This window comes from Anolis sagrei, chromosome Y (assembly GCF_037176765.1).
Source record: "Anolis sagrei isolate rAnoSag1 chromosome Y, rAnoSag1.mat, whole genome shotgun sequence".
Taxonomy (NCBI): Eukaryota; Metazoa; Chordata; class Lepidosauria; order Squamata; family Dactyloidae; genus Anolis; species Anolis sagrei.
The window spans coordinates 30,643,079-30,670,032 of record NC_090035.1 but is presented as its reverse complement, the minus strand read 5'-3'; the positions used below and the strand labels follow the sequence as shown (position 1 = coordinate 30,670,032).

General features: G+C 44.3%; 1 protein-coding gene across 1 annotated transcript in view; it reads right to left on the bottom strand.

The window, feature by feature from the left end:
* Positions 1-6,264: 6,264 nt before the first annotated feature.
* Positions 6,265-26,954, bottom strand: part of LOC137095578 (BSD domain-containing protein 1-like) — a 33,668-nt gene continuing 12,978 nt past the window's right edge. Inside the window, exons 3-9 of the mRNA XM_067462358.1 lie at positions 19,875-19,991; positions 19,497-19,664; positions 19,349-19,403; positions 15,681-15,722; positions 14,731-15,243; positions 12,883-12,986; positions 6,265-6,343 (exon numbers count right to left, since the gene is read on the bottom strand). Coding sequence (XP_067318459.1) covers positions 6,311-6,343; positions 12,883-12,986; positions 14,731-15,243; positions 15,681-15,722; positions 19,349-19,403; positions 19,497-19,664; positions 19,875-19,991 — 1,032 coding nt within the window. The 3' untranslated portion in view covers positions 6,265-6,310. The remainder of the gene's footprint in view (positions 6,344-12,882; positions 12,987-14,730; positions 15,244-15,680; positions 15,723-19,348; positions 19,404-19,496; positions 19,665-19,874; positions 19,992-26,954) is intronic.

Sequence of the window (26,954 nt, the reverse complement as noted above, 5' to 3'; positions counted from 1 at the left end):
GCTCTACAAAGGTTTTTCAACTATAGCTCCCATAATCCATCTGTGCTGGCTCCTGGGAAAATGACTCACCCCAGATTCTCAGGGGAGGTCTTTCCAAATCCTGCTGCATGGGAACATTTTCAATGCCATTGTCTTTTATACAGGCTGGAAGCTCAAGTATGCAAAGTATAGCCTTTCCCATTACCAATGGCCTCTCCTTCTATTGACTGCCTCCTGGCAAGGAGGATTCCATGTGATGAATGGAATGAACTGTAGCCCTGGAAGGCACAAGGAAAGCAGTAGTTTAGCCAAGGGAAGGCACATTTCTTCCACCTGACTACTTGTCCCTCATTTCCTTGGCTGGCCTTTGACTCTTGCTTGCCTTGTGGCTGCCAGGGCTATAAGGGTTCATGCCACTTAGGCAGAAAAAAAATGAAATGCAAAGATACAAAATGTGGGATGCCTGGAAAGGAGATTCCACCTGAACATGAGGAAGAACTTCCTAACCAAGAGAGCTGTTCAGCAGTGGAACTCTCTGCCCCAAGTGTGGTGGAGGCTACTCCTTTGGAGGCTTTTAAGCAGAGGCTGGATGGCCATTTGTTGGGGGTGCTTTGAAAGCAATTTTCCTGCTTCTTGGCAGTGGATTGGACTGGACGGCCCATGAGGTCTCTTCCAACTCTATGGTTCACTTTGCCCTTAACATGGCTATTTCCTAGGCTGCACAGCTCATCTACATGAGAGGCAGGCATGTAGCCGGGGGGGGGGGGGGGGTGGTCCGCAAGAAGGCCTTACTGGTACATTACTTTAACTGTTATGTTTATTCATATCATGATCATATCCCATATGCATGGGACTATTGGGATAAAAATACAAAAGATTTGCTAGGGTTGATCCTCAGCCCTCCCCTTTGAATCAAACCCAGCCCCCCCCCCCCCCACGAATCAAACGCGGCACCCCCCGAATCAAAATCCTGGCTATGGGCCTGATTAGAGAGAAGAGAAAAAAGCGATAAGGTGGCGACCAAGTGTGATAGTGTATATAACATATACAGTAGAGAGCAGGGAGGCTCTGCTCTCAATCCCACCCTCGTCCCAAGCACAGCTGGTGGGAACGAGAAAAAGGGCCTTCTCTGTGGCTGCCCCCATCCCTGGAACTCCCTTCCTATGGAGTTAAAGATGGCCCCTCCATGCCCATCTTCAAGAAACAGCTAAAGACGTACTTCTGCTCATCAGCTTACGAGAAGGAGTAGATGGTAATAGCTACCATCCGTATCTGTGCCCTGTTAGCCCCACATCTTGAGCAATGATCCATCTATTAGCCCCCAAGGAACTGGGAAATTTATGCTTCTGTTCGATGTTTTGTCTTATATCTGATATAACCGGTTGCATTTTTAATTTAATTTTAGTTGTTAAGGCATAATTTGCTTTTATATGTTGTGTATTGTTGTGTTCGGGTATTGAATGTTTGCCTTTTATGTTTGAAATCCACCCTGAGTCTCTCTGGGGAGATAGGGCGGAATATAAATAAAGATTACTATTATTATTTGAAACACAAGATGAGTCCACAGCAAACAAGATCACTCTGGTGGCTGTTGTATTGGATGACACGTCGGACACTTCCCAAGTGTCTGTGACTGTGTGATGTATTGGTGAATAATGCATGTAGATCCCAGTAGGGTAGCCTTTGCAGCTGGCAAATGGTAATTTTGTCAGCACCGATTGTGTTTAAGTGCAGGCTAAGGTCTTTCGGCACTGCACCCAGTGTGCCAATCACCACTGGGACCACCTTTACTGTTTTGTGCCTGAGTTTTTGCAGTTCAATTTTTAAATCTTTGTATGGTGTCAGCTTTTCCAGTTGTTTATCTTCAATCCTGCTGTTGCCTGGGATTGCAACATCAATGATCCATACTTTGTTTTTTAACATGATTGTGAGGTCAGGAGTATTGTGCTCCAAAACTATGTCAGTCTGAATTCGGAAGTCCCCAAGTAGCTTGACGTGTTCATTTTCTGTAACGTTTTCCGGCTTGTGATCCCACCAGTCCTTTGTCGCAGGCAGATGGTATTTGTGGCACAAGTTCCAATGAATCATCTGAGCAACAGTGTTATGCCTCTGCTTGTAGTCTGTCTGCATGATTTTCTTGTAGCAGCTGAGGATGTGATCTATCGGCTTCCTTGCAGAGTCTACACTTGGGATCTGTCATCCATTTTTCAATTCTGGCTTTGATGGCATTGGTTCCAATGGCTTGTTCTTGGGCTACCAGAATTAGGCCCTCAGTCTGATTTTTCAAAGTTCCATTTGTGAGCCACGTCCATGTTTTTTCTTTGTCAATTTGGCTCTGTTTTTCCCAGGAACTGTCCATGGAGAACCACCTTGTCAGCTCACAACAGCTGTTCCCAATAATGACACAGGACTCCACTTCGTAATCAATCAGAAACTTTTACCGCTGGACATTCAGACACAAAGAAAGCCAGGATTGACTGGCAGCCGCCGGTCAACCCTTATATACCCTCCCCCACCAGCCAAAAGTCCCACGCAACATTCCCACCAAATGCCAACTGCTCCCCCCGAGGTCACCAGCTGCACAGTTCTTATCAGCGTTGCATGTCAGGATCCTGGTTTTTAGCGCCAAAACCCAAGGCCTGGAAACCGGCTCCTGACACACCTTTTGCCAGTTTTCCCTTCTGTTCTGCATTTTTTTTTATGATATTCACTTCTTATCTTTTCCCTTCTGTTCTGCATTGTTTTTTTTATGATATTCACTCCTTATCTTTTGCACTTGAAGCAATTTACTACTATTGACTTCCCTCAATGTTGTTTCTTGACTGCCTTTCACATAATCTGCCAGTGCATGTTCCTCTTCCACCATTTGTTTCACTTGCAGAAGCCCTCTGCCTCCTGATTTTCTAGTCACGTAAAGTCTGTCAACGTCACTAAGCAGATGTAATGAGTAGTGAATTGTCATCAGTTTTCTTGTTGTTCTGTCCAGATCGTCCAGCTCTGCTTGTATCCAGTTCACAATCCCAGCAGTGTATCTGATGATAGGGATGGCCCAAGTGTTGATACCCTTGATTGTATTTCTGTCATTTAATTTGCTCTTCAAAATCTTTCTGACCCTTTGGATATATTACTACTGCTGCTGCTATTACTATTATAATTGATCAGGAGTCATTCTTCTGTAGAACTCTTTTAATTGCTGTTAACGACAAGTATGTAAAAAATTCGAGGAGAAAGTCGTCATTACAAAACTAACAGCTTGTTAGAGTCACTTGTTCACCCCAGCTTTGAAAACAGTCCAGGGAAATGCGGTATAATTTAAAAATGAGATAATATTGCACAACCGAGAGAAGAGGAAAATGAGGAATTACTATGAAGCCAGAGACCCCCCCCCCCCCGCCCCGGGTGCTCCTTCCCCATCTCACTACCTTGAGAGGAAACATGGCTGCAGGCCTCCAAATCCAGCCCTATCTTGGCCCCTGCCATCCGGACAAGCCCTTCGCTGTGGGTCTTTCAAGGCGGATACTGCTGCCTCCAAGGCAAGGTTTTAAGACCTTGGACGCATTAGTCTGCCCCACATCAGGTTTGGATCCTCTTGGATCTGGTGTTTAAACAGGGAAGGAGAAATGCTTGGAACGCAGCTTGTTTTGTGGTCCCTTTGGCTGAGAAGGAACTCTTGTGGGCACTTGTGCGGATTCTTAAGACACAGCCAAAGATCCGCTCCTGCAAGAATGTGGTGGGGCCAGTACTTGCAGACAGGAACCTTCCCAGGTGTTTCAACAAAAGCTGCAAATTGCAAGAACCTGACACACATTTCTGGCCTCTCTCCCTTGACTCCGGCTGGTTTTCTAGATCACAGGAATGTAAGAAATTGCCTATAATCACATAGTTAATCGTCTCCAGGTAACTCAGCTTAAGCGGCTAAGGGGGAAAAGGAAGGGGCCTGAGGCTGTTAGGAATTGTGGGAGTTGAAGTCCAAAACACCTGGAGGACCCATGCTTGCGCATGCCTGCTGTAGACTCATACAATTGTTCATTGACAGCCTTACACCAGTCACTTTTTAGTATTTCTGCTCATTTGCCTCATCTCTTCTGGCTACTTCTTGCACTGGAGAATTAAAGTGGTAGTCACAATGCATTAATTCTCCTCTGGCACCCAAGAAGGCAGGAACAGTTGAACAAATAATCAAAAGCACCGAGAAGAGTGGAAGAGACCTGACTGCAGGGGATAGTTGCAGCTCTTGGAAGAACCAATGCTTGCTCCTGTCATTAGATTCTTCTAATTTATTTATTTACTGTATTTGTATACAGCCTTTCTCAGCCTGCAGGTGACTCAAGGCTAATCTAATCTCACAGAGGCTCAACATTTTACGGTATGGACCTGTCCCAAGTCACTAAAGACAAAGCTCTTGCATCACTAGGGAGGAGCTGAGCATGCATTTTGCAAGTGGACGGTGCACTTCCATGGATTGAAACTTTTTTTTGTGTCAGGAGCAACTTGAGAAACTGCAAGTCGCTTCTGGAGTGAGAGAATTGGCCGTCTGCAAGGACGTTGCTCAGGGGACACCAGGATGTTTTGATGTCTTACCATCCTTGTGGGAGGACCTGGAGCTGACAGAGGGACCTGGAGCTGACAGAGGGAGCTTAACCCTCTCTCCCCAGGTTCCAACCACTGACCTGTTGGTCAGTAGTCCTGCTGGCACAAGGGTTTAACCACTGCACCACCGGGGACTTCATTAGACATCATGATTAGGGCTGATGGGAGTTGCAATACAGTAACACATACAAGGCTACCGTTTGTTCTTTTTAGTCAGGAGAGTGGGGTCTGAATTAAGATCCTTGTGAGAGGCTTCTCTCATGTTCCTGCATGGGGAGCTGGAGCTGACAGAGGGAGCTCAACCCACTCTCCCCAGATTCGAACTGCTGACCTACTGCTGGCACAAGGGTTTAACCCATTGCACCCACAAGGGGGCTCATGGGTTGAAACTGGTTCCTATTCATTTCAACAGGGCACATAATGCATTCTAGGATGAATTGTGTCTCAAAGAGATCGGCCAACAGTTTGGAACCTTTTTAGAAAAGCATCATCGCAGTGAATCAGTTAAGTCAGAGCTTCTAAAGGAATTTCAGACTCTTAGACTCGGTTGCAAGGCAGATAGGCCACATCTTGGGAGACATAGCAGAAAAAAAGGGGAATTGCACTGAGCTCTCCCTGCAAACACACACCTAGGAAGGAAACTTAAACAGGAGGCTATGGGCAAGGCAACAGACTCGGAGGCAGTTTGAATGAGATGTTTGACAGATGGCGCCGGCTCAAGGGTAGTAAAAGGGGGCACAAGGCTTTGGCAAACGCTGATCCTTCTAGGCGGGCCAAGACTAGCGGCCGTCTCAGGAAGAGGGCTACTTATAGGGAAACTTTGGAAGGGGCCTCCTTCAAAGAACACAGCAAGAGCATCTCCTGCACAACAGCTCCTTTGCTGAGCTTGCGTGGGAAGTGCTCCTCTCATGGGTTTGCATGCTCAAGAAAGGATTCAGCACAAGAACTTTTATTATTTTTTTGAAAAGTGCTTCAGGTCTCTGGAGAGCAGAGAAAGGAGGCAGCGTAAGACAGGATGGGAAGGTGGGTTTCTTAAAAACCTGGGAGACTGTGGTTTCCGTTTAGGTGGTACAGAAGCCCCCTTTGAAGGAACGAGACCAGGAAGGCTGCCAGGGTCCACACTAGAGCTCCTCAAGACTGTTCCCAGTGTGAGGCAGAGAAGACCTGGCTCACTAGAAGCTTGCTACGTTTCATGAAACAAACGGCCACACAGTGAGCAAAGTTGCCAATTCAGAGTGGCCAGCAAAGAAAGCCTAACTATCCTGCAAAGTCCAGTCAAATCCAGAGAGAATTGCTTACACACTTCAATCCACCACCAACTGACATCCACCTCAAGGTTTTTGTTTGTTTTGTTTTTTAAAAAAAGAGGGGTTGGAAAAGGAACAAAGAGAAAAAAGAGAAATCCACCTAGGAGCAGCAGTTCTGAAAGAGTTATTAGTCGGAGTGGAAAAGGCATTGCCCTAAGGGAAGATGCCACTAAGGCTAGGCCCCTTCCCCTTCCCAAGTGAGATATTGGCGTCCATGGCAAGGATCCCAGCGTCATCCTCGTGGTCCAAGGTTCCCAGCGGGATGTGAGCAGAGATGAGATGCAGCCAGGCCAGAACACACACAGACACAAGGGGCAAGAAGCTGGTTGCTCTGTGATTTAATTCACATTGGATGGCGCGGGGGGGGGGGGGGGTGCCGGAGAAGGGGCTAGGATGCGCTGCTGTTGCTGCGCAGGAGGCAAGGGCCCCGGCTGCTACTCCCAGTCTGCCCATTCTTCATCATCCAGCTGAGCAGATTGGAGGAGAGAGACAGAAGATAACACAAGATGAGACTTTGGAACAATATTCAAAGAAGTACTTTCTATTGTTAAGTTCTTGTGGGTTTTTTCGGGCTATATGACCATGTTCTAGAGGCATTTCTCCTGACGTTTCGCCTGCATCTATGGCAAGCATCCTCAGAGGTGAGGTCTGTTGGAACTGGGAAAAAGGGTTTATATATCTGTGAAATGACCAGGGTGAGACAAAGGACTTTTGTCAGTTGGGCTAGTTGTGAATATTTCAACTGACCATCTTGGTTAGCATACAATGGGCTGACTGTGCCTGGAGCAAACTCTTCTTGAAAGGTAATTAGATGTCCCTGCCTGTTTCCTCTCTGCTGTTTTTGCTGTTGCAATTTTAGAATTTAGAAAACAAGCTCTTGAAACAGCAACCAAAAAGCCCACTATATGGTTCAGATATGTGGATGACACTTTCACCATTTGGAGCCATGGAGAAGAAGAACTCAACAGGTTCCTGGAACATCTTAGCAGCATCCACCCAAACATCCAGTTCACTATGGAAAAAGAAAAGGAAGGAAGACTGCCTTTTCTAGATGTCCTAGTCATCCGTAAACCAGATCAACAATTGGGTCACATCGTTTACAGAAAACCCACACACACAGATAGATATCTACATAAAAACTCCAACCATCACCCAAGTAAAAAAAGAAGCACCATTAAAGCCTTGGCAGACCGTGCAAAAAGAATCTGTGAACCCCACCTCCTTCAAGATGAACTGAACCACCTCAACTGGGCTCTCCAGGTCAATGGATACTCCATCTCAGACATCAGAAGAGCTGCAAGACCAAGAACAAGCCACAAGAGTAAAGATGAAGATCCACCCCGAGGAAAAGTGTTCTTGCCATACATCAAGGGAACCACTGATGGCACAGGGAAGCTGATGAGGAAACACAACATACGAACTACCTACAGACCTACTAAGAAAATCCAACAAATGCCACGCTCAGCAAAGGACAAGAGGGATCCTCTCACCTCTGCAGAAGTCTACCGTGTACCATGCAGCTGTGGACAAGTCTACATAGGGCCCACCAAACGCAGCGCCCAGACGTGCATCAAGGAACATGAAAGGCACTGCAAACTACTCCAACCAGAGAAATCAGCCATAGCAGACCACCTGATGAACCAACCTGGACACAGCATTTTATTTGAGAACACAAAAATGCTGGACCACTCTCACAACCACCATGTCAGACTACACAGAGAAGCCATTGAAATACACAAACATGTGGACAATTTCAACAGAAAGGAGGAAACCATGAAAATGAACAAGATCTGGCTACCAGTATTAAAAAATTCTAAAATTGCAACAGCAAAAACAGCAGAGAGGAAACAGGCAGGGACATCTAATTACCTTTCAAGAAGAGTTTGCTCCAGGCACAGTCAGCCCATTGTATGCTAATCAAGGTGGTCAGTTGAAATATTCACAACTAGCCCAACTGACAAATGTCCATTGTCTCACCCTGGTCATTCTACAGATATATAAACCCTTTTTCCCAGTTCCAACAGACCTCACCTCTGAGGATGCTTGCCATAGATGCAGGCGAAATATCAGGAGAAATGCCTCTAGAACATGGCCATATAGCCCAAAAAAACCCACAAGAATTATAGGTTGCTTACCTGTAACCGTAGTTCCCTGAGTGGTCTCCTGTGAATACATACATGTAGTATTTCCTGTGCCTGCGCAGAGCCATCGGAACCTTCTAGAGATATAAAAGACACAATTTTAGATCAAGCCCGCCCACTCCCCTCTGCCCATAAATAGCCAGTGGGCGGGTCCCAGCCTCTCAGTTCTCTTATGCCGCAAAGCAGCTGGAACCCGGAGGCATGACATGAGGGGAGGACGGGCGGGATTGTATGTATTCACAGGAGACCACTCAGGGAACTACGGTTACAGGTAAGCAACCTATAATTCCCTCTCGTGGTCCCTGTGAATCATACATGTGTTAGACTTACAAGCTGGTGAGTGAGGATGGTGGGCGTCATGCCACCGCTGAGAAGAGGACTGCCCTTCCAAATTCCGCATCTCTTTTAGACGCGATGTCCATCTTGTAGTGAGATACGAATGTGAGAGGTGACGACCAGGTAGCCACTCTGAAAATCGCATCCAGAGGAACACCTCTCATGAAGGCTGCGGATGTGGCCACCGCCCTTGCGGAGTGCCCCCACACCTGAGAAGGGGGATCCCTGTGCGCCATGGGATATGCAAGTTGGATTGTGGAAACGATCCATGAGCGTTCTCCCTCCCTGTCTAGGGGGGCCAAGGAAGCGCCCTTAGGGCGTCTGGCCTTGGCAGACTCGGCCACGATGGTGTTGGGCTTGGTGGGTTGCGAAACCCAATCCGCCGCTGACAGGTCAACTTTGTACATTGTGTCAATGCGCCGGTGAGACTTCCTCCACCTTAGCTAGCTTAAGCAGATAGGGCAATGGTGGTAGGGCGGAAGTGGAAGGGGTCTGTTGCTCATCGGATGGAAATATGGGGTCTTCTACGGAGCTAGACACCTTGGGGGCAGGGAGGTCTAGAGCCTTGACCATACGGCCAATCAAAGCCACAAATTTGTTAAAGTCCGGGGGCAAAGGCAAGTCAATATCAACATCTCTAGCCCCTCTCTGAGAGTCAGAAGGCTCACCAGATGAATCTGAATCAGCAAGGTCAATAAGTTTAGGGTCCTGTCCCGCCACAGGGCGGGCTGGGAGCTAGTCAGGCTAGCTGGCCGGTGCAGCAGGTACAAGTTGCATCAGTGGAGCTTCAGCAGCAGGCATCTGAGCTGGGGGGGGGGGGGGGGGGCATGCACAGGAACGGCGGGTGGGGGTGCGATCCCCCTTGCTGCTTGCGCCGGGGGAGCAGCATCATGGAGCCCCCGCCGCTGGTCAGGCATGGGTTGAGGCATCATGGATGGGTCCACAAAAACATAGCCCTGAGGGGTCATTTGCCAATAACCCTGCTGTATGGGAAAAGGAGGAGGCATAGCCGGAGGCCCACTCCATCTGGAGGAGGATCTTGAATAACGCGAGGAGCCCCTCTCTGGAGATGAGGAGGATGAGGAGCCAGATGAAGAGGAGGACGAAGATGAGGGAGATCTGCATCTGCGGCTCTTCTTGCCGCTTTTGCGGGATCAGCGCGATGGTGAGCGCGCCCGCCTTCTGACCCTGCCTCCCGCATATTGGGTCGAAGCTGGGGATCCTGGATCCAGGGGAAGCAGGCCCGAGAGCGTTGGAGGCCCGAGATCGGCGTTCTCTGGCTCCATTCCTTGCAAGGACCCAGCAGGGGGGCTCTCAAGTGCCTGCGGCAAAATCGCCGGTGTCGAAAGGCTCAGTATGGGCGGAGGGCTGAAAGAAGCCTCCGCAGCTGGCGCCGGCGCTGTGGGCGGGGCCGAAGTCGGCGCCGGGGGCGGAGCCTGCGCCAACGTTGATGGGATCGCCATGGGAGGAGTCAGCGGCGTGGCCGAGAGCAGCATGGCCGGTGGAGCCCCAGCAGCCGGGATGGGAAGAGAAGATTGCTGCTGCTGCTCCAATGTCCGGGGCGCCTCCCTGTACGCTGAAGGAGGCTGAGAGCCCGCCATCGGGGTCGGCCCCGGTTGATTTCACGCCCTTTTCGAAGGGCTGCCAGACCGGGAAGGGGCCTGGACGCCATCTTGGCGGCCATTAGGCCTGGCCTTTTTGGCCTTCTTCTTCGTAGGCTCTTTGCTCGCCTCAGGTAAGTTGCCCTCTCCGGTGGAATCAAGGCTTGGCAACATAGTCAAAGGGCCAGAAGGGAGGAATGCCCGCTCGTAAAGGACGGCTTTTAATCTCAGCTCCCTATTTTTACGAGTCTGGGGGTGAAGGCTTTGCAGATGGCACAGGCCTGCGTGAGGTGGCCCTCCCCCAGATACGCGAGGCACAGAGAGTGCCCATCATTGTCCGGATAGTTATTCGGACTTAGCACAACGTTTGAAGGACGTTGTGGCTGATATCCTTAGCACAGAACAGGATGCAACAATCAAAAAATATAGAGGCAGTCCAATATCCAATACGTACGAAAGTAGGTTCCCTAGGCTCGCTCAGGCGGAATATGAGAACTGAGAGGCTGGGGCCCGCCCACTGGCTATTTATGGGCAGAGGGGAGTGGGCGGGCTTGATCTAAAATTGTATCTTTTATATCTCTGGAAGGTTCCGATGGCTCTGCGCAGGCGCAGGAAATACCACCTGTATGATTCACAGGGACCACGACAGGGAACTTAGTGATTCCAGCCATGAAAGCCTTCGACAATACTTTCTATTGTGCTAAACAAGGCATGGGCAAACTTTGGCCCTCCCTCAGGCATTTTGGACTTTAACTCCCATAATTCCAAACAGCCAGTAAGCTGTTAGGAATTGTGAAAGTTCATGTCCAAAACACCTAGAGGGCCAAAGTTTGCCCATGCCTGTGCTAAACTCAATTCAGTGCTTGAGATAATACTATGTAACATATGCAACAATATTTTGTTACTGTGTTTATATTTTTTCCCTTCTATGTAAATTTGATTATGTTGCTTGTTGTTTATGTTTTGATTTTATTTTGCTGTAACATGTTGTTCTGGGCTTGGCCTCATGTAAGCCACTCCGAGTCCCCATTGGGAAGACGGTGGCGGGGTATAAATAAAGATTATTATTATTATTATTATTATAACCCAAATTTTGTCCCTGGGCCATCTCCTAATGGGTTCTATCATAAAAACATAGAAAAGGTTTATTAAACTTCAAAAACTTTGTTTTAGTGGGACGTCCTGCAACAATAACAATAATAATAATAATAACAATAATAATGATAAATTTTATTTATATTCTGCCACCATCTCCCCATGGGGACTCGGGCGGCTTACATGAGGCCACGCCCATCAATACAGTAAACACAATATAACACAAAAATACAACAAAAATGAGAAAATAAAATAACACAAAATACAAAACCAATGTAAATAAGCAACAATATAAAATCAAAACATTAAAACACTAAAAATGATCACAGTGGACAGGGCCAGATTCAAATATTAAAATTTTAAAACACTGGGGGAAGCAAGTCGCTTCTGATGTGAGAGAATTGGCCGTCTGCAAGGACATTGCCCAGGGGACGCCCTGATGTTTTGATGTTTTTACCATCCTTGTGGGAGGATTCAAAAAATAAAGTGCTTCTGAGGGCATATTTGGTCAGGGATTATCATAAATTCAATCACTGAAGGCACATTGGAACAGCCAAGTTTTCAGGCTCCTCCTGAAGATTGCCAGGGTGGGGGCTTGCTTAATATCTCTGGGGAGCAACACATTTTGCTCTAGTTTTTCAATAAATATCTCATCAAGTCTCAACCAATTCAACATAGTTAGTGGCAGCCACACAAAAAAAGTTCCTGGAGTAGAACAACCACTTTCAAAGTGGTCTGCACAATTAAACAGGAAATAACACTTTCAAATCAGGAACGGAACATTTTTCAAATCTGGTTATATAGTGTAATCAATCGCTTGCCAAATATTTTACTTTACACATCAAAATCAACATTTATTTATTTATTTACGACATTTATATCCCGCCCTTCTCACCCCAAGGGGGACTCAGGGTGGCTTACGTGAGTGGCATTATTCCATGCCTGAAGAACAACAATTCAAAACAATTCAAAAACAATTCAAAACAACATTAAAACAACACATGTAAATATTAAACTATTGTGCATAGATACAAAGCCAGATAATCAGATAATAATATTTATCAGTCCAAAGCCAATCCCAATTGTAGTGCACAGATAATTATTCTGGGCCAAATGCTTGCTTCCAAAGCTACATTTTCAATTGTTTATGAAATGACAGGAGGGAAGGGGCCAATCTAATCCCACTAGGGAGGGGCCACCACTGAGGGGCCACCACTGAGAAGGCCCTGTCTCTCATCCTCACCAGTCACGCCTGCGAAGCTGGTGGAACTGAGAACAGGGCCTCCCTATAACAACAACAACAACAACAACAACAACAATAATTTATTTGTACCCCGCCACCATCCCCCCAAAGGGATTTGGGCTGACTAACATGAGGCCAAGCCCAAGCTATTACAATAAGGCAAAATAAAATAATATAAAACAGACAATAACATCAAATAAAAATACTTAACAATAACATAATAATGCAATAAAATAAAAGCAAAAACATAATAAAACAAAGTATGGAATGATAAAAGAATTAAACAAGGGTGAGCAAGGCCAGATGCAAAGAATAAAAATGGTAAAACCTGTGGGTAAGATAGATAGATAGATAGATAGATAGAATGCTGTGTCTAGCGAGAGACTCGGGTGGGGTAAGAAGATCTGAACCTCTGTGAAACCAAAAAGACAATAAAAATTACAAGCCCCCACGTTTAGGGACCTGTTTTAAACTACCAAAGGATGCAAGCTCCGTATTGTATTGTTTTGTTTTGGATCTCTTTTTAGAGACATAAAGTGGGATATAAACACCATGTTATAATAATAGCAATAACAATAATAATGAATCACCTCCCCAGTGATGTCCGCCTTGGAGAGGGCCAGCTGAACCTCTTCTTCGGTCATGTCCAGATCAAAGTCTTTCTCCCAATCCTCGCTGACGTCTGTACTTGAACCTGAAAGAGGGAGGACAATCTAGGGATCACAACTGCAAGGCTTTCCAGATGGGAAATTATTCACAACCTGAACTCAGGGCAATTGCTGTTGTGCATCTATAAGTTGTTTGGGACTTGCGAGATTCCATGGGTGATTTTGCCATTTCTGACGTACAACCTACAGTAACTAGTATACATTGGCTGTCCTTTTAAGATTGGGAAGGACTGCAACATAATAGTGTGAGCCAGCATGGTGTACAGCAGGGGTGTCAAACTCATTTTCCTTGAGGACACCATCAGTTTTATGGGTCGTTGGATCCATGGATGGATGGAGAATTCAAGGAGACAGAGGGCCAACAATCACTTAAGTCAATAGATTTTATTGAACAACAACTCCCCTCACTTTTGATTATCTTCTATGACGACTGGGGATAATGGGAATTGCAACCCAGCACCCCATATGGCCTTGAGGCTGGGGAAAGGTGAAAGGGCATTTTAAAGTCTGACATCATCTCCACAAGCCTTGTTTCTCAATCAAAACCCCTCTCCTGACTTAACCAGAACAAACTGCAGCCCCTAGATGTTAATTTATCCCAATTCCCATCAGCTCTAGTTATAATTTCTACCTAGTTGTAGCACAGCATTGGAAGGCCACATAAAATGAGATGGAGGGCCAGTTTTGGCCTGTGGACCTTGAGCTTGATGCATGTGGTGCATAATTCAAACTATCAACCCCATGAGATTAGGTTTTTATTTTTTTCTCGTATCAGGAATGACTTGAGAAATTGCAAGTCGTTTCTGGTGTGAGAGGACTGGCCATCTGCAAGGATGTTGCCCAGGGGATGCCCGGATGTTTTACCATCATGTGGGAGTTTTCTCTCATGTCCTTGCACAGGAAGCTGGAGCTGACAGACAGGAGCTCACCCCGCTCCCCGGATTCGAACCATCAACCTTTTGGTCAGCAGTTCCGCTGGCACAAGGGACCCATTGTGCCACCGGGGGCGCCAATGAAATTAAGTCAGCCCATGTTGTGATAGTATAGGCCAAAGGTTAAAGCATTACACCCAGTTGGTACTTGCCCAACTAGAGTATGAGCCCCTGTAACACACCCTGCTGGACACAGCATTAGCCTTGCATCTGGTGGGTTTGGGATGAAGAGTTCCTACTGATAAGAACTAGACAAAGGAAAGGTAAAGGGTAGAGAAGGTTCTCAACCTGTGAGTTCCCATGTGGCCTACAATTCCCAGAAATCCCATCCAGTTTACCAGCTGTTAGGATTTCTGGGAGCTAAAGGCCAAAACATCTGGTGACCCACAGATTGAGAACCACCGGGGTAGAGAATACAGACCATGATGTTAAATTCTATGTCTTTTAACTATTTCACTATGTCTACGCAGCGGCTTTGGACAAGAATTTCTGGTTGGCGTGATTTTAGTATTGAATACAATACTTAATATGTATAAATTTTAATTTATTTTAAGCTTAATGTTTTGTATGTGTTTTTAAGGCACTGAACTATTGGCATATGTAAGCTACCTTCAGTTTCCTTTGGGGTAGAGAAAAGGCGGGATATAAATAGGGTAAATAAATAAATAAATAACCCATTGCTCCTGACAAGGAATGAGTGACACTCACAAGAATAGATTCATTGTGTCTTTGGTGAAATACAAATTGGACAAAATGAACAGGACTACCCCACTCTTCCACCTATGCAGAGACTGGAAGACATGGGTTTGGTGTATTTTGCCCTTCTCACACTGCCTACCTTTTTTCCCATTGTTGGAAGGAGTGGATTTTCCGCTATCTGAGTTAAGCTTGAAGAGTTGTAGGTCCATCGGTCCTTCCTCTCGAGGACTGTCCGGCTGGTTTTGCCCCTTACTTTCGGTCACCTCCTTGGGCTGCTTCTCTGGTGAAGGTTTCCCATCCTGGGGCATTGAGGTGGGCTGTGTGGGCTCTGCTGTCTTGGAGTCTTCTCTGGGGACTTTCTGCAGCCGTGGGGAGAGGTGACCTGCCCTGGAGAGCTGGGCATCAGTCTGTGTAGGCAGGGCGGGTGCAGTGGCGGCGGCTGAACCTGGGTTTGTGACCTGTGTCATCAAGGAGACACTCTCGCTGCTTTCAGATGGGGTGGCTTCAGCCGGGGTAGGGCTGAGCGTGGCCCAGCTTTCCATGGATACCTCCAGGGTTGGAGTGACCTCTGTTGTCAAGGCAGGAGCAGGGTTTGCCTCATGGGGAGGCTGCGTGTGGGGCTGGAGAGATGATGATGACCCCAGAAACTCCTCTGATGCACAAGAGGGAAGAGAAAAAAGTGATAAAGTGGCCATTGTGTGAGATACTGTATATACCATATACCAGTGGTTCTCAATCTGTGGGTCACCATGTGTTTTGGCCTACAACTCCCAGAAATCCCAGCCAGTTTTACCATCTGTTAGGATTTTGGGACCTGAAGGCCAAAACATCTGGGGACCCACAGGTTGAGAATTCCTGCCATATACAGTAGAGAGCAGGGAGGAGGCCCTGCTCTCAGTCCCACCCCTGTCCAAAGTGTGGCTGGTGGGAATGAGAGAAGGGCCTTCTCCATGGCCGCCTCCACCTCTAGAACTCCTTTCCTAAGGAGTTAAAGATGCAATTTGTTTCATAAAGGTCAAGTAGACAGAACATATTGTAAAGAACAAAAATAACTTTCTGGCCTTTCATCGCACATTTTAGTTTAGTTCAGATTGAAGTGTGAAAGCCAGGCCTCAAAAAGTTGAGAAGGTCCTGCAAAGAGAAGAGTGGGAAAAAAAAACAAGACTATCAAAGCACAATGGATGTGGGCAAATGGCTGGAACAAGCTTAGAGAATAGATCACATCATAACAGAATCAGCCAAAATACTCTAATAACAGATCTGCAGCCATCCTTGGTGGTGGCAAAAATAAACTGAGAATTATGAAAGGGGAAATAATCTTCACATGTCAGGCTGAAGATAGCACAACCCTGGTACTGCGGTCTTACAAAGGAGGGCCCGAAACAATGGATGCAAAACCCAAGCAACTCAGAATCAGGAAGAAGTGCCTGACAGCAATAATCTTAGAATTGGAAGAGACCTCATGGGTCATCCAGTCCAACCCCATGCCAAGAAGCAGGATAATCGCATTCAAAGCACCCCCAACAGATGGCCGTCCAGCCACTGTTTAAAAGTCTCCAACGAAGGAGCCTCCACCACACTCTGGGGCAGAGAGTTCCACTGCTGAACAGCTCTCAAAGTAGGAAGTTCTTCCTAATGTTCAGGTGAAATCTCCTTTCCTGTCTTTTGAAGCCATTGCTCTGCATCCTAGTCTCCAGGGCAGCAGAAAACAAGCTTGCTCTCTCCTCCCTATGATTTCCCCTCATATATTTATATATAGCACTCATCATGTCTCCTCACAGCCTTCTCTTCTGCAGGCTAAACATGCCCAGCTCTTTAAGCAACTCCTCATAGGGCTTGTTCTGACCTTAATCATTTGAGTCTCCCTTCTCTGGACACATTTCAGCTTGTCAACTTCTCCCTTAAAATGCGGTGTCCAGAACTGGACACAGTATTCCAGGTGTGGTCTGACAAAGGCAGAATAGAGGGATAGCATGACTTCCCTGGATCTAGACACTATACTCCTATTTATGCAGACATGCCCAGCAATAGAACAGAACTGAAATTTTCAGAAGGTGGCGGACTCCTCTAATTGACAGCGCTTAGATGGACACCTGCAAGGGATGTTTTGGGTGTAGATGGGCAGAGACTGGATCACAAAAGGACTATGCTATAATTCTGTGTCCATTTGCTATTCTGCAATGTCTGCTGTGTTCCCTACATTTTAACAGTCTGGATTTCTGCGTGTCAGAGAGGAAGCACAGCCTGCCTAACTATGGAATGCTGACCTTTGGTGACAAGAATGTCAGAGGAACACTTCAGGCTCAGGCCAATGTTTGAAGAAGTTTTTACCTGGGCAAGGTCAGGTAATAACCATTGCTTAGTCTCAATTACAGCTGACCTGCTGAATCAAAAGGAGATTGGCCCATTGCACTGATTTGTCAATCAGATTGGGAAAAGGTAAAGGTTTCCCCTTGACATTGAGTCAAGTCGTGTCCAACTCTGGGGGGTGGTGCTCATCTCTAGTTCTAAGCCGAAGAGCCGACATTGTCCGTAGATGCCTCCGTGGTCATGTGGCCAGCATGACTGCATGGAGTGTCGTTACCTTCCTGCCCAAGCTATACCTATTGATCTACTCACATTTGCATGAACTGCTAGGTTGTCAGAAGTTGGGGCTAACAGTGGGAGCTCACCCCGCTCCTCGGATTTGAACTGCTGACCTTTCGGCCGGCAAATTCAGCAGCTTAGCAGTTTAACCCACTGCGCCACCAGGGGCTCAGATTGGGTTGCCCTGGTTTTAACATCAAGATTTTAGCATCTAGCTTTGTTCTTCCAGAATTCTCCTCTTCTGCTTCATGAAGGTATTAACCATTGTCATGTCAAACGCCTTGACATCTGTTTGTTTGGGTGTTTCATTAATAGAATAAAAAGCTGGGGAGAATGAAGGAAGAAACAAGGGACAAGACCAGACCAGGCTGACTCAGAACACTTGAAACTCCACCCTGTTCACATGCTGCCTCTTCAAAGCTCAGATTCCACTATTCGAAGAACAGGTTTAACAGGGAGGAGGCAGACTTCCCACACAAACATTCACCATCCCTACTCTACTCTAAGATACCCTGCAATAAGGAGAACTCAGAGCTGTTGGGCTGGCTTTCTTGATGTTCCTCAACTCCAGCTCCTACTGCTTCCATCATGCAGATGGCTGGGAAGGTGAGGAAGAAGAGAGTAAAAGAGGAAGGAAGGCAAGGAGGAAGGGGCAGGACAAGGGAAACTTGGCTCTTATCTGGGATAGCTGCATCATATTCCCATGGGCCTTTTCCAATAAAGGTCACTCGGGATGTTTCATGGCTAAGCAGGGTTTTTAAACCTGGATCTGATCAAATCATGCTTTCTCCACATACCAGACCAAGCCACAATACATCACCACACATTCCTTTGGCATCATTGTGGCCCGGAAGGCAAGTCTGAGAGGTCACATAAACCTCCCAAAACATCTTGGATGGCTACATCTCTCTGCCTATTTGTTTTAAACGTTGCTCTAATATGCCCCCGGAAAAGGGAAGGGGAGCCATACACCATGTTTTTAGACCAGCACAAGGCTATTCTAAGCTGAAGGGTAGCTTTTTTAAGGAACAGTCAGAGAGCAGAGGTCACTTCCTATTTTGGAAAAAGGCCCCTCCTGAACATAAAATAGCCTGGATCAGGGAAGTCAAAATATGTTGAAATGTCCCCAACACCCCAGAGGACAATGGAGCTCTAAAATAAAACCATGTGGGCTCTGGAAGTCATAAAAATGACCCTGGGGTTGTGTGCAGGCCACAGCCATACTTTGCCCACCTTTACTAGAACAGTGGTTCCCAACATTCCTAATGCTGAAACCCCTTTATATAGTTCCTCATGTTGTGGTGACCCCCAACCTTAAATTATTTTCATTGCTACTTCCATAACTGTAATTTTGCTACTGTTATGAATTGCAATGGAAATATCTGATATGCAGGATGTATTTTCATTCACTGGACCAAATTTGGCACGATACCCAATACACCAAAATTTGAATACTGGTGGGGTTGGGGAGGATTGATTTTGTCATTTGGGACTTGTAGTTGCTGGGATTTATACAATCGAAGAGCATTCTGAACTCCACCAATAATGGAATTGAACCAAACTTGGCACACAGAACTCCCACGAACAACAGAACACACTGGAAGGGTTTGGTGGGCATTGACCTTGAGTTTTGGAGTTGTAGTTCACCTACATCCAGAGATCACTATGGACTCAAACAATGAGGGATCTGGACCAAACTTGGCACAAATACTTAATATGCCAAAATGTGAATACTGGCGGAGTTTGGAGAAAATAGACCTTGACATTTGGAAGTTGTAGTTGCTGGGATTGTAGCTCACCTACAATCAAAGAGCATTCTGAACTCCACCAACAATGGAATTGAACCAAACTTGGCACACAGAACTCCCATGACCAACAAAAAAGTACTGGAAGGGTTTTGTGGGCATTGATCTTGAGATTTGGAGTTGTAGTTTCTAAGACCATCAGAAATATGTGTTTTCTTATGGTCTCTGGTGACCCTCTACAATGCCCATTTGACCCCTCCAGGGGTTGCGACCCCCAGGTTGAGAAACGCTGTGGTAGAAGAAAGGCATTCACTGCAAAAATGTAAAAGGTTTGGCTCTATGAAGCCAACAGCATATTGTGGGCTGTCGTCACCACTGTGCATCTAGCTTATTCCTTTCCTCATACTTCTCCATACTTTGTCTTACCATCAGATTCATTGCAATAAGTGGCTGGGTCCGACTGAAGGCTGTATAGCCGTGCCTAGAAGAGGAGAGATGAGGAGAAGCATATGAGCACATGAGGCTGCAAATAGAGAGAAATGGAATGGTCTGGCGACAATGAAGGCAAAAGCACCTTGGCACTGTCGTACAATTCTGTTGTCCCCGAAGGGGTAGCCATCAGCGTTATGACGTCACAGTCAATAGTCTTATCCGGCGAAGGGGCAAATGTGTCTGAAATGACGCCCAGGAAGTTGGAGAGCCCTTTCCTCAACTTTTCAGTGGCACCAGAGGAGTTCTCTGTCTTCTCAAAAACATTTTTAAAGGGCAATCAGAAAATACAGACAAGAAACCAGACATGGCTGCATCCCCTTGGGTCCAAATTGGATGCACCAAAGTAACATCAGGGAAAGGGGGGGGGGGCATTATGATGGAGGGAAAAGAAGATCCGCTATACCTTCCCTCCTTCCCTCCCACCCAGATCACTCTAGTTCAGCATCTGGTACCCACTCACTGCCAGTTTCTCTTTGACCACGCTGGCAGTGGCCGCAATTGTGCCGGCTGTGTCATGCTGGACCACCTGCGTGAATTCTGTCAGGTCTTGCTTCATGAACTCCAAGGCCTCTGTGGACTGCAACAAAGAGAGAGGAGAACAGGCTCATGCTTGAATAGAATGCTATCACCCTGAAGGCCCAGTTTAGATGCCAGTTTAAAACTTGGGCTGTTCATAAAAATCTTTGGCATTCATTAATGAAACTCAAAGTCCATTATATGCCGTTTTTAAACCTTTTACATTACTTTTACATTAGTTCATTATATTACACTGGCCAACACACATTATGGTGAATAGAATGTTAGCCCTGTCTCTGAGTATATCTGACTTGCTGATTTCAAAAATGTGCCTTATACCAATCTTTATCTTTTCACCCACAAAAAACCATGATAACCATATCTAAGAAATCAAAGTGGTCTATCCAAATAACCCCAGGAACAGGCCTAACAACCAAGGCACAAAGAAATAGCTTTTTATTGGGCTGCGCTATTTTATATATGTTTTAATGGTTTTCATATGGTTTTTATAATGTTACTAGCTTGGGGACCCGGCTCTGCCCGGGTTATTTGAGAAAGGAATTGTGTATCAAGGTTGGTCTTTATCAGTTATTTATATGGCGCACAGTGGTCTTAGGAAGTTAGTGAAGGTACTGTGAGTCCCATCATCTGTGGTCCATCCTCCTCCAAATTGCACCAGAATGGAGAGTGGGTTGTGGGGGCTCTGTGTGCCAAGTTTTGTTCTTGATCCATCATTGGATGAGGGTCACAGTGGTCTCAGAAAGTGAGTTTAGGTATTGCAAGTCCCATTCTCCATTGTCTGTTCTCCCCCAAACCTTACCAGAATGCTAAGTTGGCCAAGGGAGCTCTCTGTGCCAAGTTTGGTCCTTTTTGGTATTTGGATAAGTGTCGCTGTGGTTTCAGGAAGTGAGTGAAGGTACTGCAAGTCCCATCATCAATTTTTTTAATTGTTTTATTGGTTTTTCCCACTCCCACCCTCCCCTCCTTGTACATGCCATTTATACATCAAACTACAGAAGTTACATTTGAAATATCAGTCTCAGTCTTAATTTTTCTGCTCCACATCCTAACACATTCTCTAAATAATTCCGAACTGGTTCCCACATCCTCTTAGTTATTGTAACCTTTTCAATTTTATCTATATTATTCCATTTGCAATTTGTTATTTCCACATTTAACATATTCACTATATAGTTATACCAATTAATCAGCGTCCATTTTGTTTTGTCTTTCCAACCCCTCACTAAAACAATTTGTGCACAAGCGATTAATTTGTCAACCATTTTTTCCTTTTGTATATTCTTCACTCCTGCTATTTGTGCATGTAGTATATTTCTATTAATTATTACTATTTGTAAGTTTAACATTCTATTGATTTCCCCTTCAATCCTTTTCCAGTATTCTTGCACTTGATCACATTCCCATATCATATGATTAAACACCCCTCTTTGTTCACAGCCATGCCAACACCTATCCTTTATCCCTGGTACAAAGCGTGAAAGTTGTGCAGGAGTTCTGTACCATTTTTGTAACATTTTCCTTCTTGCTTCCCTTAATACATTATACTTTTCTTTTGCTATATTACTTATTTCCCTTTGGATGTCTTCCTTCTCAATTTCCATATCCAATCTCCATGTTTGGAAAATTTCCTCTATCATTTCTTCTTTTACTGTTATAATTTGGTCGTACAGATCTCCTGCCACTTTCTTCTCCCCTCTCAAACATTTCCTAATCACCTCCTCAAATGGACTATCCTGTTCTCTAATTTTCCCCCTCCGTCTAAAAATTTCCTGTCTTATAGCCCAGCTTTGAATCCAGTTCCCTGACCCTATCCAATTCTGAATTTCTTTTTGTTCTACGGGGTTTCCATCCTCTGTATATAGATCCTCTACTAACCTTTCCCCTCTGCTTTCAATCAGTCTCAATGTTCTGCCTATCATTTCATCATTATTATAATTCATTTGCCATATAGTTGCCATCTTATTCTCATTACCTGGATTTAACTTCTTCTTTCTTTTTTTCCACACTTTTACTGTTCCTTTAAAGGGTTCCTTAAGTTCTGTTTCCTCTCTCCTCTTCCATTCCCTAAATATTATTTCTTTTCCTTTAATATTATTTATTATCTTCTCCATATTTACCCATTTTTTTCCTGTATACTGTATTTCCAGCAATCTTTGGATTTGAAATGCATCATGATAAACTTCCAGAATTGGGATCCCCCAGCCTCCCTCTTCTTCTTTTGCATTTAACCATTTATCCCTTATTCTGGGTCTTTTCCCGCCAACTGCCCATATTCTTATTCTTCTGTCCCATGTCTTTAATGTTTTCCTCTCTACTGTGTTTGGTAAGGTTTGGAGTAAATATAATAATTTCGGTATTATGAACATTTTCAATGCCCTTGTTCTGTCCACTCTTGTTAATGTTTTCCCTTCCCAGTTCTTAAGTTGCTTCTCTATTACTTTCCACTTTTGTTTGTAATTCCCCTTAACTATACTCTTTGGATTTTTGTATACCCATATTCCTAAATATTTTAGCTTCTTTGATCCTAATTTTAATCCTGATATTTTCCTAATCTCCAATTGTTCTTTTGGTGGGGTGTTAATACATAGTATCTCTGACTTTTTGATGTTAACAAATAATCCAGATATATTCTTAAACTCTTCTAATTTTTTTATCATATCTTTTATCATGATTAATGGTTGATTTGTAATAATCATTGCATCATCAGCAAAGAGATTCAGCTTTATTTCTTCCTTTTCCCCTCCCTCCTTTTCTATTTTATATCCTGTCCACTTGGTGCTATTCCTAATACTTTCAGCTAGTATTTCTATCGCTATTACAAATAAAGTGGGGGATAATGGACATCCTTGTTTTGTACCATTTAAAATGGGTATCTCTCCTGTCCTTCTGTCGTTAACCCTTACTCTTGCCTTGCAGTTACTATATAGTTGCTGCAATGTTTTACAAAAGTTTTCCCCCATATTCAACTGTTGACATACATTTAATAGAAATTTATGATTGACCTTATCAAAGGCTTTGTAAACATCCAATTTAAGAATTCCAATTTTTTCCTTATTCAAATTTGCATGATTCATTGCGATTACCACATTTTTTATTGGATCCCCAATTTTTCTTCCCTTCACAAATCCATATTGATCTTCTTTAATTATTTTTGGCATTATTGTTTCCAATCTTTTCGCTAAAATTTTTGTAAATATTTTGTAATCCTGATTACATAGACTAATAGGCCTGTATGACCCTGGTTCTGTTAAATCTTTTCCCTTTTTTGGTATAGTAATAATTTCTGATACCTTCCAGGTTTGTGGGACTTTTTGCTTAGTGTATATTTCATTAAACAACTCTGTTAAATGTGGTACCAATTCTTCAATATATGCTTTATAATATTCCGCTGGGAATCCATCTGGCCCTGGTGACTTAGCTCCCTTTAACCCTTTAATTACCCCTAATATTTCCTCTTGTGTTATTGGTTGATTTAATAACTCTCTGTCTTCCTCTGCAATTTTTTCTCTAATGTTCAAGTTCCCTTGTACTACCCTCTCCTCCTTATATAAATCTTTATAATATTTTGCCATTACCTCCCTAATTTTACTTTGCTCCTCTTGTTCTTTCCCTTTTTCATCTTTCAATTTCTTTACCCAGGTTTTTTCCTTTTTCTTTTTCAAATAGTAAGCCATCCTCTTCATTGATTTTATATTCCAACTTTGGGAGTAACTTTTAACATATAAATACTTATTCATTATATTCATTTCCTCAAAAGCTTCTAATTGTTTTCTCTCTTCTTTTAATTCTATCCAGATCTTTCTATCCCTAGTTCTTTTATGTTTGTCCTGCAAGACTTCTATTTCTTTTAGTATCTTATCTTGTTCATTCCTCCATCTCCTTCTGAGATTTGCCTCTAAACTTATACAGTGACCCCTTATCACAGCCTTGCATGCATCCCAAATTATATCTTTAGTTACTTGTCTATTATCATTGGTCTCAAAATACTTGATTATTTCTTTCCTTATCATTTCATATTCTTGCTCTCTACTGTTTAAAATTGTATTATATCTCCAGGTTCTTTCTTTTCTCTCTACTTCTAATTTTACTTTTACTCTTAATGGTGCATGATCTGACAAATACATTGGAAGTGTTTTTGCCTCTAGAATCAATTATTGGTTTGTATTTTTCCCCAAAATATAATCTATTTTACTATATGTATCATGTCTTCCTGAATAATAAGTCCATCTATTGTTCTCTGATTCCCCTTCTAATAGGTCCTGCATGTTGTATTCTCTTATATTTAATTTCCTATTATTATTTTGCCTTGTTGACACTAATTCCAAATTGTAATCTCCTGTGCAAAACAATTCCCCTTCTGCAAACTTATCCACCTTTCTAAATACTTGTTTTATGTACCTTTTTTGGTTTTTGTTTGGGGCATATATACAAACCAAAGTCATTCTAATTTTCCCTATGTTTCCTTTTATCATTACCCACCTCCCCTCTGAATCCCTTTTTACTTTTTCCACCTGGAAATCTAATGTGTTTTTAATTAAAATAGCCACACCACGTGATCTATTTGAACCTCGAGATTCATAAATTTGACCCCAAATCCTGTCATTAAATAGTGGAGTACTATCCCGCAATCTTTTATGTGATTCTTGTAAAAATAGAACATCCACCTTGTTATCTTTCACCATTTTCATCAGTCTTGCTTTTCGGTTTTGAGCAGATAAGCCATTGCAATTATGTGAGACAATTACAAACTGAGCCATAACAAGATATTGTTTACAATTACCCTCCTGTAGTTCCTTTTCCCTGTTTGCTTGTCTCCCCTTCCCCCAATCCCCTCAGAGTCCGGTCTTCTTCCTCTCCCTCTCAGAGGAAGACCTGAAAGAGAATTCCATCTGTTCTCTTCCATCCCAGACTCCCCTGGTGGCTGTGTTGCCCTTCTCCAGCTCCCCCCTCCTGCAAGTTCTTAAACCCCATTTATCACAGTTCTATTATTTTTAGGATGCTTCTTTCTTATATCCCCACAGTGGATCTTGTTTCCATTCTTTTTGGTTCTTCTCTAAGCTTTTGTTGTTTCAGTTCTCGAATTTCTTTCTCGTATTCCCGTAGTTGCTGCAGATTCATTGCCTTCAGATCTCTTAAAGATTTTTTTCTCTTGTCTCTGATTCTCTTCCTTGTCCTTCGCATCTCCAATAACAAATAATGTTTGAGGTGAGCATAACTCTGTCAGTCCAGCTCCTTCTGTATCTCTCGTCTCCAAATCTGTTATCTGTCCAGCTGTCTTGTAAATGTCCTTGACATTTTTACTCCTTTCCTTTCTCCGTGTGGAACTCTGAGCTTCTTCTTCTTTATCTGATTCCTCCGTTCCATCCAATGCTCCTCCCTCTGTAACCAGTCTTAGTTTCCTGAGCATTTTCCTTCCACTGTCCAAATTAAAGGCTTTATAAAGTTTACTGTTCTTATAGACAATCAAAGTTGCTGGAAACGCCCAGGTGTAGCGTTGGCCCTTGTTTTGTAAGGTACTTGTAATTTCCCTCATTTCAGCCCTTTTGCTCAATGTCTCTGGTGATAAATCCAAGAGTAGCCAAACTTTTTTACCAGCAAAGTTCAAGTCCTTGAATTGTTTAAGCTTCCGAAAAACCTGTTCCTTATCTGACTCTTTCGTGAATTTAATTAAAATGTCTTTGGGTGTATTTTTTCCTCTATAAGCCCAATGCACTCTCTCTATCTGCTCTGATGAAATTTGAGCCAATGTCTGTAACCATATAACAATATCCTCTTTCAAACTCTCCTTGATTTGGAAATCTTCCCCTCCACCTCCTCTCAAACGTATGTTTGCACATCTGGAACGATCTGCCAGGTCAGCAATTTTGTCTAGGAGTTGTTGATTCGCATACTTTAATTTAAGTATCTCCTCTTTTTGTTTCTTAGTCTCCTCTGCCACCTCCTTGATCATTCCCTCGTATTTTTCCACCCTGCCCTTGATCAGTTTGAGCCGGGAACTCATCACTTTAATTTGCTCCTTTATTTCATTACTTCCTTCTCTTACGCTATCAGTACTTATTTTAAGCTCTTGCAGATTTTTCATGATTCTGTCCAATTTATCTTCCCACTCTGCTCTCTCCGCTCTCTCCGCCATCACGAAAACTTACTTTCAGTTTTCTCAGTCACCTCAGTCGGTGAGTTTGTCATTTTAGAGATTTATAGCTCCAGGCATGTCACACCGCAACCTCTTTGGCTTCCCTTTCAGTCCGGGTCCAGGTTGAGGAGAAATTTATGGATTTATAGTCTTTTTAGGCTTTTTTAAAGCTTTTACTGTTTTGCAGTCAGGGAGCTGTATCAGGCGCGTCTATCCGAGCTGACGCATCCCATCAAGTCCCATCATCAATTGTCCGTCCTCCTCCAAACAGCATCGGGATGTAGCCTGGGTCATGGGGGCTCTGTGTGCCAAGTTTGGTCTTGATCGGACATTAGATGAGGGTTGCAGCAGTCTTGGGAAGGGAGTGGAGGTACTTGCAATCCCATCATCCATGGTCTGTCCTCCTCGAAAGTGCACCAGGATGTAGAGTGGGTCATGGGGACTCTGTGTGCCAAGTTTGGTCTTAATCAGTCATTGGCAAGTGTCTCAGTGGTCTCAGGAAGTGAGTGAAGTGACTGCAAGTCCCATCATCCATTGCCAAATTCTGCCAAACTGCACCAGGGTGTAGAGTGGGTCATGCGGGTCCCCTGTGTAAATTGTAGTCCTGATCCATCATTGTTGGCAGTTGTAATGGTCTTAGGAAGGGAGAGCAGGTATTGCAAGTCCTATCGTCCATGGTGCATCCTCCTCCAAACTGCACCAGGATGTAGAATGCATCATGGAGACTCAGTGTGCCAAGTTTGGTCTTTATCGGTAATTGGATAAGAGTTTCAGTGGTCTCATGAATTGAGCAAAGATACTGCAAGTCCCATAATCCATGGTCCATCCCCGGCCAAACCACACCAGGATGTAAAGTGGGTCATGAGAGGT